At 44.1% G+C, this 14318-nt stretch overlaps 2 protein-coding genes across 2 annotated transcripts; one reads left to right on the top strand and one right to left on the bottom strand.

Moving 5' to 3' along the window:
- The first annotated feature begins 753 nt into the window (after window positions 1-753).
- On the top strand, window positions 754-9370 carry clic1 (chloride intracellular channel 1). The gene is made up of 7 exons (XM_056298307.1): window positions 754-799; window positions 1220-1281; window positions 2987-3096; window positions 3673-3798; window positions 5527-5633; window positions 6386-6567; window positions 6844-9370. The coding sequence occupies exons 2-7, from the start codon at window positions 1240-1242 to the stop codon at window positions 7003-7005; spliced, it is 729 nt and encodes a 242-aa protein (XP_056154282.1). The 5' UTR covers window positions 754-799; window positions 1220-1239; the 3' UTR covers window positions 7006-9370.
- A 2-nt stretch (window positions 9371-9372) lies between these two features.
- LOC130128643 (prostate stem cell antigen-like) lies at window positions 9373-12030 on the bottom strand. The gene is made up of 3 exons (XM_056298308.1): window positions 11712-12030; window positions 11123-11242; window positions 9373-10205 (listed from the first exon to the last, which is right to left on the bottom strand). Exons 1-3 carry the CDS (start codon window positions 11761-11763, stop codon window positions 9994-9996), a joined length of 384 nt encoding a protein of 127 aa, XP_056154283.1. The 5' UTR covers window positions 11764-12030; the 3' UTR covers window positions 9373-9993.
- Between the last annotated feature and the right edge of the window lie 2288 nt (window positions 12031-14318).

Raw genomic sequence — 14318 nt, 5'->3', positions numbered from 1 at the left:
CAAACGTATTTAAGGCATGTGTGGTATTTCATAGCCTGAATTTGCCGAAACATCAACCTTATAACGAACGTCTAAGAGTCCGGGCACAAATAGGTTTCTAGGTTTGCAGGGGAACTTGACCTACTCAAAGTTGAGTAAACCGATTTTTTTTTAAATACAGAAACCATTTGCATTTCTACAGCGTAGACAAAGTGTTGGGTTGTAAAATCTGCTCTCCAATGAGGCAAAAAGGTAGCTGGCGTCATATGTTATTATCCTTTGACGGCCTATGAATCTGGGGAACACGCTGGATCGGTGCCTGAATAGCGGCTTAGAGACTGCCTTACTTACATAAGCCTATCACTAACGAGTAGCCGGTCAACATGGCTTCCGTCCACCTACGTCCTACTTACGGTACAAAAAACAAAAAACAAAAACAAAACAAAAAAGCATTTGTTGCCGAGCAGATTTGATGACTTTTCACAAGATTTGTTCCTGAAACCAAGTCTACACTTTTGAAAGCCACGGGCTATCTCTGTAAATGGACCATCTATCACCCCCCCCACACACACACACACACACACACACGCACAAAGAGTTTAGTCCATACTTATTCATATAAGTCATCATAGCAAATCTACAAGCCTGCTTCTGGACACTACTCCTCTCACGTCGACTTCAAGTCTGCACCGGCCATCCTTTACCAGGAAATGGAGGAATGGTGAGTGTGTGGCAGCGGGGGGAGGAAAGGAGGGAGGGGGAACACCACTGCCACCACCCACTACACAGGCGTCAACGGCAAGTCACGGAGAAGTGGAAGGTACCTCTACGAACGATACGTAATTTAAAATCAACATTTGCAGCTTTGAAACCGAGGTTTTTGCTTCACCCCGGTGTCCGCGACGCTACCGTATTAAGGTTAACAGAGGGAAACGAGGATTTGCGATTGACTTCTTGTGTGTGTGTGTGTGTGTGTGTGTGTGTGTGTGTGTGTGTGTGTGTGTGTGTGTGTGTGTGTGTGTGTGTGTGTGTGTGTGTGTGTGTGTGTGTGCGTGTGTGTGTGGCGGCGGAAGAGAGCCTCGTCGTTCTGCGTCGGCGGGAGGTTGCTAGCGAGCGGTTTCGGAACCTGAGTCAAAACCACGTTGCGTTGCAATCGCGAAAATATCGCAAAGAGCGAGTTTTGCGGGTTGTGCGTCGACTTTACTTTGTTCACTTGTGAATTTCTGGCCCTGGTCCACAGCTCCTGCGTCGGCGGCCAAGATGAGTGACGAGAACCGGCCGAAGGTTGAACTTTTCGTGAAGGTGAGCTTTGCTGAATGAAACATCTTTGAAACGTGCAATGGCGACAACGTTTGTGTGTGTGTTGTTTTTAGTTCCGTTATCTGATCACGTCAGGGGCTCAACGTGTGTTATCGGTTGTTTGTTACCTCCAGCTGATAACTTATCGGGTACTGTAGATTACCCTTGTTCGAGGACTGGATGAACAAACTGAAGACCTTTCCTTTAGTTCATTGATATCCCTATCAGTTGTTAGGATCCTTCAACTATCCACGCCAATTAGACCGCCATTGCTGATTTGCGAATCTCAAAAACAAGTTGGGCTAATCTGGATGTTGTGCAGACGGCTGCACATAACGTGCAGGGTAAAGCCTGGGGCGTTGGCCATGAGAAAAAAAATGTATGCTCCTAACAACCAACCAATATGACTCATTATAACTCGCACGTTTTCATAAGGATTTTTCCGTGTGCACATGTGAGTACAACTTGGCCACCCCCCCCTTTTTTTTCAGAAGTGAAAGATGCCCTTGTAACGTCTCAAAATACTGATTTCCTGTCAAAGTTCCCCTTACAGAGTTGGTACCCTTCCAAAACACACATGCAACACTTTTCTGCCTGGTGATTACTGGAACTATATTTTACAGATGGTGTAGGTTACTGTAATGACACAGTGAGGGGAAATGTATTTGCCATGTAGCCTTTAAACACACACAGAGTGACTTGACATGCAATCTATACCGATATTATACAATTATACAGGCAGTTCAGATCTGAAGAAACATTTCATGAGTAGCCTACAAGTCTGCTTCCTGTAATGACACAATCATAACTCACTCAAAGTACTAGCTTGGACGGGTGTCCGGGTAGTGTAGCTATTCTGTCGCCTACCAACACGGGGATCGCTGGTTCGAATCCCCTTGTTACCTCCGGCTTGCTCGGGCGTCCTCACAGACACAATGGCCGTGTCCACGGGTGGGAAGCCGGATGTGGGTATTTCTCCTGGTTGCTGCACTAGCGCCTCCTCTGGTCGGTCGGTCGGGGCGCCAGTTCGGGAGGGAGGGGGAAATGGGAGGAATAGCGTGATCCTCCCATGCGCTACATCCTCCTGGTGAAACTCCTCCCTGTCAGGTGAAAAGAAGCGGCTGGTGACTCCACATGTATCAGAGGAGGCATGTGGTAGTCTGCAGCCCTCCCCAGCTAAGCAGAGGAGGTGGAGCAGCGACCAGGACGGCTCAGAGAGCAGAGTGATTGGCCAAGTACTATTGGGGAGAAAAGGGAAGGGGGGAAGTAGCTTGGACGGACCATTTTTTCATTTAGAGACCAAGCAATGTACCTTAAACATCAACAGTGTGTTTGTTCTTGAGTATTGTTTTTTCGTTCCTTCTTCTGCTGCGATTTCTCTCTTCTTCTTGTACTCTTTCCTCGTGTGATATTTTCCTCATAGCCATGCTGTACATCTGATATGGAAATATCTCCTTTTTTTGGACTGAAGATAGGGTTAGTGTTTGCCTAAAAGTCTCCGGAAATGTCTATATCATCGAGGTGTTGGAAGAACTTTTTAGGAGAAAAATAATTAGATATACAGATATGTATACTGTTATATATTGTACCGATTCTAAAGTTCTTTGGGACTACCTTGTGAATTTGGGCTATACAAATAAACTTGACTTCTGGTCTCATCCTCAACCCACATTCATATAAACATGTACTTTCCTTGTTTTGTTTCCAGGCCGGAAGTGATGGCCAGAGCATCGGCAACTGTCCCTTCTCTCAGCGTCTCTTCATGGTGCTGTGGCTGAAAGGAGTCACCTTCGATGTCACCACGGTTGATATGAAGAGGTGAAACGCTCGCGCGGCGCTATTTTACCTTTTGCAGATTGGCGGGGTCATGTTGTTCATGTAGGAGTGTCTGCCTGCCTGTTTTAATTTTCCCACTAGATATTTTAGTTAAATACTGGGTGTCAATAGATATAAATCTGCTCTGACATTAATTTAAGAGTAAGCTGTGTATGCTGTGTTCAAAGTTATGTAAGACATTATGTGAATTATGTGATATGTTTTTTTAAGTGTCTTTCATTTCTTAATTAGTTCCCCCCTTTTACCTCTTCCCTCCCCCATCTTTGTTCTTATCGCTCTGTTGACCTAACCCACTCGCTCTGTTTCACTCATATTTGTATCTTTGTCTCTCTCTGTTTCTCTCTGCACCCCAACACAAACACATAAACACACTTTCGGTATCTGTCTGTCTCTTGCGAGGAGCTCTCCGTCTTTCTAAACTTCTCTCCACTGACTGTCTCTCTATATATCCTTTGGTTTATCTTGCTCTGTTATCTGCCCCTAACTCTGTCTGTCTGTTTGTCTGTCTGTCTCTGTCTCTCTATTTCGGTCTCCCTCCCTCCCTCTCTCTCCCTCCAGGAAGCCAGACATCCTGAAGGACCTGGCTCCTGGTGCCCAGCCTCCTTTCCTGATTTATGGGAGCGAGGTGAAAACTGACACCAACAAGATAGAGGAGTTCTTGGAGGAGAACCTCAGCCCTCCCCAGTAAGAAGTCTATAGTCCATCTGTGTGTGTGTGTGTGTGTGTGTGTGTGTGTGTGTGTGTGTGTGTGTGTGTGTTGTACTGATATATCATTGCCTTTTTGCACCCCTTGTGCTGTACATTTTCAGTGCAGTATTAGAATGAATGGATACTCTAGGATACTGCATACACACTTATGATATATCCACACACATTTTGGTCTAGGGTTTGAGCAGCTTTTAAAGATTATCAAAGAAGTTTGAATCAGTTCATCTGGATACAACGTTTATTGACAGATACGTTTCATCACTCAACTAAGTGACATCTTCAGTCTAAACTGACTGCAGGTACCCCCACCCTTATAAACAACAATCCAGTGCCAAACGACCGAAACCAACGACTAGTTTCATGTGCAAATATGGGTGTGACCTTTAACTAGAGTTTCAAAGGCCATGTGTACTATTCACAGAGGATTGGGGATTGTTGCAATCGTAGCATTGTAAGATGGTGACGGATGTACTCTTAGCCCCTCCCCCTCCCCCGGTTCAGGGATGGTTGTTCCCTCTTAACATAGATGGCCTCTTTGACTCCCCGTTCAAACCATTTTTTCCTCCCTATCAAGGATGTGCACATCCTCATCCTTGAAAGAGTGGCCACTGGCCTGTAGATGGGTCTTGACTGTGGAGTGCTGGCCTGACGCATTAGGGCCCTCGGGCTGTCGGTGAGCGTCTGTGACCCTAGTTTTTGCGGTATGTCCCACACTGTCAGCACTAGTTGGACCCCTGTTGGCAGCTTTTCGGACGATTTAGCATGTTGAATCGGCGGAGCCCGTCGGCGAGAGAGATCACTGATTGGCTGTTCAGCTTAGTGAATCAGGGCCATCGGCTGTAGTCTTTGCGGTGAGTTCAGGTGCTACTTTTTGGCCCAGACGGCAGGCGACGTGAGGCGATGCAACAGTTGGCCTTGGTCGCCGCTAGTCAGTTTGGTGTGTCTGGGCCCTTAGCTCTGTGTTGTGCCATTCTTTTGGCCAGCATCTGTTTAGTTTCCCCCGTGTACAAGTCACTGCAATGAACTGATTCAGCCTCCTTTGATTTTCTTACCTAGATTATTGAGCATGCATCAAGACACTTTTAAAGATTACTATCACGCTGTTCATCAGGGTGATTTTCTTTTTTTAAAGTAACAATCCTGAATTAATTCTCTTTGATTAATGTACTGACGCCTCTGTTCACCGTGGTAATGGCAGTGGTTGAATCTCAGTGATTTGAAATAAAACAGTCACCAGTGCTTTTACATCAGTGCCTTCTCTACAGCCAAACAAATAAAACATAGGTGAACATGTGTTTAACCACTAATATTGTATTATCTGCTGGTACAAGTCTTTTAGAGAGAGGACTGGTCATCCATTTCTTCGTTAGCCACAACAACTTCCATCTTCGCTTCCTCCACAAACTCACTGTTAACTGCCTTCCTCCACACTTGGAGGCCATGTTGAAGACGTTAAAAGCTATGTGCCATAAAATTTTTCACCAGAAACTCCTACCAGGCAGAAACCATTAAAATGAGCAACTACAAAAACATTAATGATTTGGATATTTTTGGGTTTGCTATTGTTTAAAATTCACCAGCAATAGAAAATAACAAAAAGGACATTTTCATGTATGTATATCTTCAGGATTGTATCTTCTATGCATTTGTTTCAGGAAAAATTTGCATATGAACATTATTATGCATAAATGATTATTTTTTTAGATACCCTCGCCTTGCTGCTCGCAACCCAGAGTCAAACACAGCAGGGATGGACGTTTTCTCCAAGTTCTCTGCTTACGTCAAGAACTCCAACCCCCAGCTTAATGACAGTGAGTGGTACAATATCTGCAGATTTACAACAATACAAGGGCTTTTACAATAAATAATGAAAATGTCATCAATAATGTGAGGTCAGTGGGCACAGTCTCTCGTGTAATAAAACCAAATACTCACAATTACTCCAAAAAACAAAAACCATGATAAATGTCTTACTCAGAGTCTCCTTGGTTGATGTTCACATTAAATGAACTGAAGTTGAACACAAGAGTGTGAAGGCAGGGAGAGAAAATGATTTCTCTGTTAGGTCATCTTATAACCCATTACAGAACGTCTTAGTTCCAGGTCTTTTTAGATAGGATTGGATCAGACTTAACACACATGCTCTGCATTTGTAGTCACTATTTTAAAGCCTTTCTAAACCAGTTGCAGACAGGCCCTCACCATACAAAGAGTATTGCCCTTACCAAATACAGGTGACACCCACTGTCATTCATGGTCTGAAAACCAGCAGGCAGTGTCTGTAATAACATTATGGCCTGAGCTCTTCTGTCTCATTGCAAACAGGCCGCCTGCTGTTCTGGGTCTTGTTGGTGCTCTGAGAGAAAAAAGTTCAATGCATATGTAAAAACTTTACAACTATGAATTTACTGTTTGCTTTTATAAAGATCGATAGATAGATTGGTTGATTGACTGACAGATAGAATGGAATCAAGAAAAATTTCTCAGTAGAAGAGTTAACGGTAATCAGTGTCTTAGTTGTATTGTATTTCCATTTACTCTCAGGGTGTGTGTGTTTATTCAGACCTAGAGAAAGGTTTGATGAAGGCTTTGAAGAAGCTGGACGACTACCTCGGCTCCCCACTTCCTGAAGAGATTGACGAGAATAGCACTGATGATGTCACTTCCTCATCCCGCCCCTTCCTGGATGGTGATGAGCTTACTCTGGCCGACTGCAACTTGCTGCCTAAGCTTCACATTGTGAAGGTAATCTTTCATTTAAAACCCTCCCTTCACAAACACGGGGTGAAGTATAATTTAAGGATGAATTTGCATTGTTGTTGTTTTTTTCATCCAAAATAAGACCTATGTTTGACTCAGCTTGCTCACCGAACTGTCCTGTTATACTGCATTATTCCTTTGTATCCCATTTGTCATTATAGCCAAACAAAACTCATTCTACCTCTCTGTCTAACATTGCCCCCACTCTCTTCTCCCTTCCCTCCTTACTTTCTTTCTCCCAATCTCCATCCCTTGTCCCAGGTGGTATGTCAGAAGTACCGTAACTTCGCTATTCCTCGTTCTCTGTCCAACCTGTGGCGGTACCTGGATGCTGCCTATGCCCGGGATGAGTTCTCCTCCACCTGTCCAGTGGACACAGAGATCCACATTGCCTACTCCTCTGTTGCTAAAGCTCTCAAGTAGGAGGGGCGAAGCTTGAACACATCAGAGGGACGATACATAAAATCATAACCTCACACACACACATGCATGCACACACACACACACACACACACACACACACACACACACACACACACATATACATGCAAGCACACATTCCGGTTCCATCACCTCTCCCTCCAAAAACATACACAGATGCTGTACATGGGAGCACACTTACACGTACACTTACAGACACCTAAAAGAAATAGCCTTGCTTTTGTACAGAATTTCAGGCCAGCATGTAAACCCTGTAAATTTAGAAACAATTTGATTGGCTCTTTCAGACATGTGTAAGTCCTGAGTCATTGCAAGCACAATACTGTTGCTTTCTTTTCTTACCAATGCCATATCCTTTGTTTTGGTGTATCAAAAACTATTGATATGCAGATGCCTACAATGCTGCAGAAAAGATAAAATTTTCACAAGTACCTACCATGCCTCACACATGCTCACCCGTCCCTCCTTTTCAGTTATCATATTGTCCAAGCAACGAAAGTGTTTGTTTTGACTTCTTTCTTTTTTTTGGTGTATTCACGTACTACAAGGGAGATTTGTTCATGACAAACATTCATGCCAGCACCAGCTCAGCTATTAAGTGTCTTTCAAGTTGCGGCCATAATTACGTCATATGTAATTTGTATGTCATCCCACTGGTAATGTGTCAACGCCTTTTTGCGGCTGTGTATCATGAGAGCGTCTCACATATACTTAAGTCCTATTGCACTTAAACTAATTATCCGTGTTCTTTATCTACGAGGTTTAATAAGCTGACGCATCCGAGAGCTGTTTCTCTGACTTTAGGATGGGCAACGCTGTAGGGAGGTGCAGCTGACGTCAGTCACACAGACAGGAAATGATTTCAATAGACCTCCGCTTCCCCATCTGCTCTCCACCCACATCCATGAAGGAATAATTCAAACTGCCAAGCTTGTTTAGGTTCACTGAAAGGCTCTCCTGCCATTGAGTCACTTGATTTTCCTATGCTATATGAAGGACGTGGGTTTTAAGTTTCCTCTGCGGCAAAAGAAATCTAGTTATGAGCTTATTTGAGCTGTTTTAAATGAAGAAGTCAAGCATTTACTATTGCTGTTATGTGTACTAAACAGCACTTGCCTTCGTCCATAGCCCCAAGACACAAGGCCTGTTATGTCACATGTCTCGTGTGAGAGGAATGGAGGAAGTTAAATACATGTACGGTGTTTCCACAGAAAACAATATGCAAAGCACTTAACTAATCAGACTATACCAGTAATGATAAAACACAGTCTTCTTGGCGAATGCATGCAAAGTGGATGCCCACCATTATCAGGCTAACCCCGTTAGTATCACGTGTTTGCAAATCTTGATCGATTCCTGTCTTGAAAACGCTTAAAACTAGTTTGCAACCCCCCCTTGAAGGTATTGTGAAGAAATGAAAATTAGTCATGTCTGTTAAATTTCACTTAGGAACATGAGCAGGGCACTAGTTTGGAATTGAATTGAAACATAGAGATACTGTAATCACCACTTCATATATAGGTTGTGTGAATGAGTTTTGTTGTGAGTTTTATAGCATTGCCTCCTGATTATATCAGGTTACATGTTGTCAATGGATTTTTTTTTTTTACATCAGGGCAAAGCTCTGTAAAACAATAAAGCCTAAGTGCAATTTTATACAGTTGAATATTGTATTATATCGATCTCATCGTATTGGGCATCTATATTGCGCTGTGAGGGTAGTTTTTTACTAATATTTAAAACATTATCCCTCCTTTATAAGTGGTAGAATTCAGACATGGGTTGATCAAACCCGTGATAGATTATACATATCTGAAAACCTCATTGCCCAAACAATGGACCAACTTTTACAGGGCCACGTGGTCGTAGTATTGCTATGTGATGGTGATATTTCAAGGGACTAGGTCTTTATAATTTCAGTGCTGATGTCTTCTAATATTTCTTTGGCTGGAGCTCAGAAGACTGTGCTTGTTTCTCATTTCCTGTGAGAGTTAGAGAGGATTTCAGGGAACCTTTAACTTGCTCCTTACATTCCTTAAAGTGTTACCTTTATGTACTCGATTATATTTCCACTCCGTCATTTATGAATTTCTTTTTTTATCATCTGCTGCTAGATTCATATTGTGCTTTTTTCCCTCCACTTTGTTCCCTAAATCTGTGCTTTTCCCTATTCTTTTTGTAGCCTTTATCTGCCACCTTTCGTTTAGTCATGCACAGTTGCAACATGGGATCCTCAGTTGCTGACAATCAAACTAACGCATGTCTTTTATATGTTGAATGTAACTTGCAAAGATACATTCATTTCTTGATGATTACAATGAAATGTCTCAATAAAACTACAAATCAATGGAAGTTTCGTTTATTAATCACCGTCGTTCGACCGGTTTCATTTTCTTTTTAACCTTCAACCTTGGTGGTGATCTCAAAATGGGCGCTGTTTTTCACCACTGAGCCGTGGCCAGTGTCGCAGCATACAAAAGTTACACATTCCAGCAGTTATACAGTTTCAAGTCTGTAAGCATGCTTCCATCTCGGGAGATGCTCATTTTAAAAACTCAGCCTCCTGTCTTCCAAATGTGGCACAGATGAGACGCCGTCTCTGGAAGGTAGTGCGGTTACCTTTCATCAGCACATACAATCAAGATTAATACGGTTATTGTGTCTGGTTATTGGGACACTCAACTGTTAATTTGTTGTAAATTTGGCAAAATATTTTAAGTCTGTTAGCTTATTAAAGCATGCACGTGCCCCTGCGTGTATACATGCATATAAATACATCTTTACCCGGACATTATTCTGTACATAATACATATCATTGTAGTCAAGCTCAGATTTTCTTTCATAACCCCATATTGGTGAATTTTTTTTTTTGCAAAACGTCATTATGTTGAACTGGAGAGCACCGTCGTGGCTGAGGATGGGAAAGGATAATCTGATCCAGATGGACGTTTGGCTGACATCTCTGCCCGTTCAGACCAGTGTTAGACAGAGCAGAGGCAGCAGACAGAGCACCATTGCTCTCCAGCAGAGGGCAGCAGTGGGCGCGGCCCCGTTACACAGGTCCGTATCGCAGCAGATGTTGGTGTAGTTGAAACTTAGTCCGGCGGCGTGCTTCTGCCCACTGACGTCACACTGGGAGGAGATGGCGCAGCTCTTCTCATACAGGGTAATCTGCAGTGAGCCTAAAACGGTGATTATAATGATCATCTATTAATGAAGCAGTTTTTGAAATTAAAAAAAAATGTAATTGAAACAAAAGACGGACGAGGTTTCGCATCGAGAAGTATACTGGAAAATGCAAAGATGGTCACAACAATGGGGAAGAGTGTGTGTTTGTTGTGATGCATAGATGGATCAGTTCAGGTTATCATTTGTATCCTCATTGTTGACGTTTTATAACAAGAAATGTTCATTTTTAGTATATGCTTATTTGAAATGTAGCATTCTGTGTTGTACATTGAAAAATGCCCATCTTTAACCTCAACCCTAAAGACCAAGTATGCATCATAACATAATGATTTGTGTCATTGTGATTACACAAGGCGTTTTAAGGAAAGCGTGTGTCACTTTACGGTATTTTGCCTCCTCTGATGAGACAGGCTGAGTGTTTTATCCCGTTCACAGGGCCCGGGGCTATTTTTAGAGGTCGATTGGAGGTGTCACAGGCCCTAAGCAAGCTAATGACCGATTCAGTGAGGAAATGATGCTGAGGTTTGATCCACTGAGTCTGTTTTGTTTTATCCTACTCAGTTTATGTGAACTTTTCTGTACATCCTTCGTATATGTTCAAGAGCAACTGAGGGCCCCTAAAGCCGCTCTAGTGGAGCAGTTTTAGCAATGGATTGTACAGTTCTCACTTCTGTTCACAGACATTGTTCCGGTCCATTGTTCTGGTTTGTTTGCTAAGGTCAGAGAAAAAACTGTCATAAAATAAATTTAGACAAACACTCATTCTCCAGCCCCCCCCCCATTCTCTCTCTCTCTCTCTCTCTCTCACTCACTCACACACACACACACACACACACACACACACACACACACACACACACACACACACACACACACAACAACAACAACAACAACAACCTGGAGCGCTCACCTCGTGTTCCCATCGCAGTGCTAGCCAGGCAGCGCTGGCCAGCTGGGCATTCCTGAGGAAACTTGAGACAGTCCATAGGGGAAATGGCAGGAAACACACATGTGTAGCAGCGCAAACAGGCTGAGAAAAACAATAGGAAACAATCAAGTCATATTGGGAGTTTAAAAACGGGTCATAGACAAGAAAACAATGCAGCTGGAACACGTCTTTGGCCAGGGACGATCACGTGTTACTTTGGTGGATGAGATGGATCAATCCAGAGAACCTCACGTTACCATGGCGATGTGTTTCTCATCATAATTTTTATCATTGTCATAATTTTTGTCATTACTTGCAATGGTGCGAGTGAGAAATGGTCCTCCAACACTAACAGAGATGTGCTTTAACCACCGACCTATCCGTACATCATTTCTTGGAGAGAACAAGAGAGGTTCGGTACTGTAAACAGTAAAGCACTTCTTAAAGATATCGCCTGGAAAAAAGAGGACTGGGGACAATTAACAGGGAGCTTGCTGCAGTTGCTGACAGCACATCACAAAGAAAGAGAGGCTTTATGGTGAACCAAAGCACCAAAAAACACCCCACATACCTGCCAATGGGAGGCAACACAGGAACACAATCGCCAGATGAGGCCGAGACATGATGCTCCAAATGAAAGGTCTTCAGGTTGATCCCAGTCAACTTTGCAAACTCGGTTACAAAAATCTCCCTCTGCTGCCGTCTGTGACTCTCAACTGACTAACCAGCAGCTGATTTGTTGCATCGGCCAACTTATCAACTTATTCATAGATTGAATTTATCCTCCTTCTCCTCTCCTCTTCCTTTGAAGCCCAACCCCGAAGTCACTTTCCTGCCGGCCGGCCACTCTGCCCCTTTATTACTGTATCACACACCGAGCCGATGAGGCGATGACTTTTCACACGTCATTTGTGTTGTCATCCCCACTTTGTGGCATATCTCTCATTATGTGTAGGTCTTTGTCTTCTCGTCTATGTCTTTGTCAGACGTCGCTCCAAGTGAGTCACATAGTCATGTTACTCAGTCAATTAATGTCTCCTCCCTAAAACTTCTAATTTCATTTGGATGAGAGCTAACTATGTACGGCTGACATCCCTACGTAAGGACCCTGCAAGAAATCTCAATAATCAGCGTTTCTACAGCATGTGTCTGTAGCGTTGTGATATTTTAGCACACACTAAAATGTGTTGAACAGCATAGAGTCATGCTGTTGGAGCTGTTTTGGGTTTGTTTGTTTTTTTCAGACAGTTGTGCTGTTGAATAATTGTCTCAGTTTATTGTTTCTTAGATCAGGGTTCATTGTCAGCATACGCTGCAATAGCTTAATTAATCAACTTATTTAACGACGTTCCAGTCAAGCAAGTCCACAGTACAAAGAAAGAAGAAGGCCACTTTATTTTGTCATTGTATTTGTCTTCTGCATTTAACCCATCCTATTGTATAGGAGCAGTGGGCAGCTGCAGCACCCAGGGACCAACTCCAGGTCTTCTCTCCATTGCCTTGCTCAGGGGCACAAGCAGGCGTATTAACCCTAACACACACGTCTTTTTGATGGCAGGAGGAAACCGGAGCACCCGGAGGAAACCCACACAGACACAGGGAGGACATGCAAACTCCACACAGAAAGGACCTGGGACGGCCTGGGGTTCGAACCCAGGACCTTCTTGCTGTGAGGCAACAATGATAACCACTGGGCCACCGTGCTGCCTCCAACGAAGAATGGATGGCTACGTGTGCAAACGGCTTCAAAAGGACAGAATACGAGGTTCAATGTTTTGTGATGGGAAACACGTCGGCCTGAGCACAAGAAGAGAACTTCTCTGTGGGCATCAGTAGAGGGTCAAATGATGAATTGCTGTTCCACTGTCTAATTCACAATGACTCGTGTCACATGTACTGTCTGTTTGTGTTTCAGTGAGAGGGAGCGATGGAGGGAGGGAGTGATGGAGAGAGGACAGAGCCACGGACAGAGTCAATAAGACGGAGAACAAAAGACACTGGCGAGAGAGAGCAAGGGAGGGAGAAAGAAACAGCACAAGAAAGTCAAGGAGTCAAACCAGGAAGAGTCAGCGAGTCAGAATCAGTGGGAGAGAACGAGAGAAAGAGGGAGGGAGAGAGTCAGCAAGTTGAGGGAGAGAGCCAATATAAGTGAATTATCCATTAGGACCTAATAGGAGACGTGAGGGATGCATGCAGGACAGTCTGCTGACAGCAGTCTTGTGATGGAGAGAGGCAGGCTCAGACTGAATAAGCTGTTTACCAGTTTGATTAAGGACACACCGCACAGCCAAGACTGTGAACTCCCCCGAGTTGTTGACAAACACAGACGAGGCCTGGATCAAATAGCAATTACGAATACCCGCCGTAGTTTGTCTGAGCCAAGGTAGTTGCCAGGTGGACGGGGGTTATCCACATAGGAGGCTACAGCGGGTGCCTGGACAGTTCAAACCATCGCTGTAAAGTACATTCCAAACTCATGTTAGCTCCTCAGTGTGAATAACAGCTTCACTGACACTATGTTAATTGTGCCGTGTGAAATCAACCCCCCCCCATCTGCAGCTCCCTGCACGTTTAATCAAACGCCCGGATGTATTCGCATGCGAATTCGACACCCTCAAGTCAAATACAAACACGGGTGGCCATACGGCATGGTAAAATCACCCTCAGGCACACCGATGGAGGATGGGGTTGGACGCCTCCAGTCCAGACACTGGGTAAAATTGCAAAACTGATTACGTCTCAGTGAGGTCTGAGGCCGACTCCATCTTACCCAGCCGCACTCAGGCACATACCGAATTACAATGGTAAGAGGCGAGACATCGGCGAAGACATCCTCTCTGCACACAACAGAGGGAACTCCGAATAGGGATGTGGAATCATATCTAAGGTGGGGTCGTGGGAGGGCGACGACTGCTGGCGTAGCGCGATGAGCCTGCCGGTGCTGTTTTCCACAGGGATGTTTTGTGTGTTGGCTGCGGGAGATTGGTGGACAGATGGTGTCTTTAATCCTGTCTGTGCCCTCTCGCCCCCCTCCCCTGCCCCCACCCCCACCCCCTTCCATTCCCCTCCACTTCTTTCCTCTGTTATTATCTGTCTCACATTTTCTGTCTCTCACATACAGACACAAAGCCATTCAAGCCAAACACACACACACACTCACACACACACACACGTCTGT

Source organism: Lampris incognitus, chromosome 18 (assembly GCF_029633865.1).
Source record: "Lampris incognitus isolate fLamInc1 chromosome 18, fLamInc1.hap2, whole genome shotgun sequence".
In the NCBI taxonomy this organism is placed as follows: Eukaryota; Metazoa; Chordata; class Actinopteri; order Lampriformes; family Lampridae; genus Lampris; species Lampris incognitus.
This window is presented reverse-complemented; position numbering and strand designations above follow the sequence as displayed.

What these genes read in the sequence shown, in the direction of transcription:
- clic1 (XM_056298307.1), top strand. Translation starts at nt 1,240, where the DNA reads ATGAGTGACGAGAACCGGCCGAAGGTTGAACTTTTCGTGAAG. An exon ending in ACCACGGTTGATATGAAGAG is followed by an intron (nt 3,097 to 3,672) that starts GTGAAACGCTCG and finishes CTCTCCCTCCAG; the next exon opens with GAAGCCAGACATCCTGAAGG. An exon ending in GAGAACCTCAGCCCTCCCCA is followed by an intron (nt 3,799 to 5,526) that starts GTAAGAAGTCTA and finishes TTATTTTTTTAG; the next exon opens with ATACCCTCGCCTTGCTGCTC.
- LOC130128643 (XM_056298308.1), bottom strand. Translation starts at nt 11,763, where the DNA reads ATGTCTCGGCCTCATCTGGCGATTGTGTTCCTGTGTTGCCTCCCATTG. An exon ending in GTGTTGCCTCCCATTGGCAG is followed by an intron (nt 11,243 to 11,711) that starts GTATGTGGGGTG and finishes TGTTTTTCTCAG; the next exon opens with CCTGTTTGCGCTGCTACACA. An exon ending in CACTGCGATGGGAACACGAG is followed by an intron (nt 10,206 to 11,122) that starts GTGAGCGCTCCA and finishes TCACCGTTTTAG; the next exon opens with GCTCACTGCAGATTACCCTG.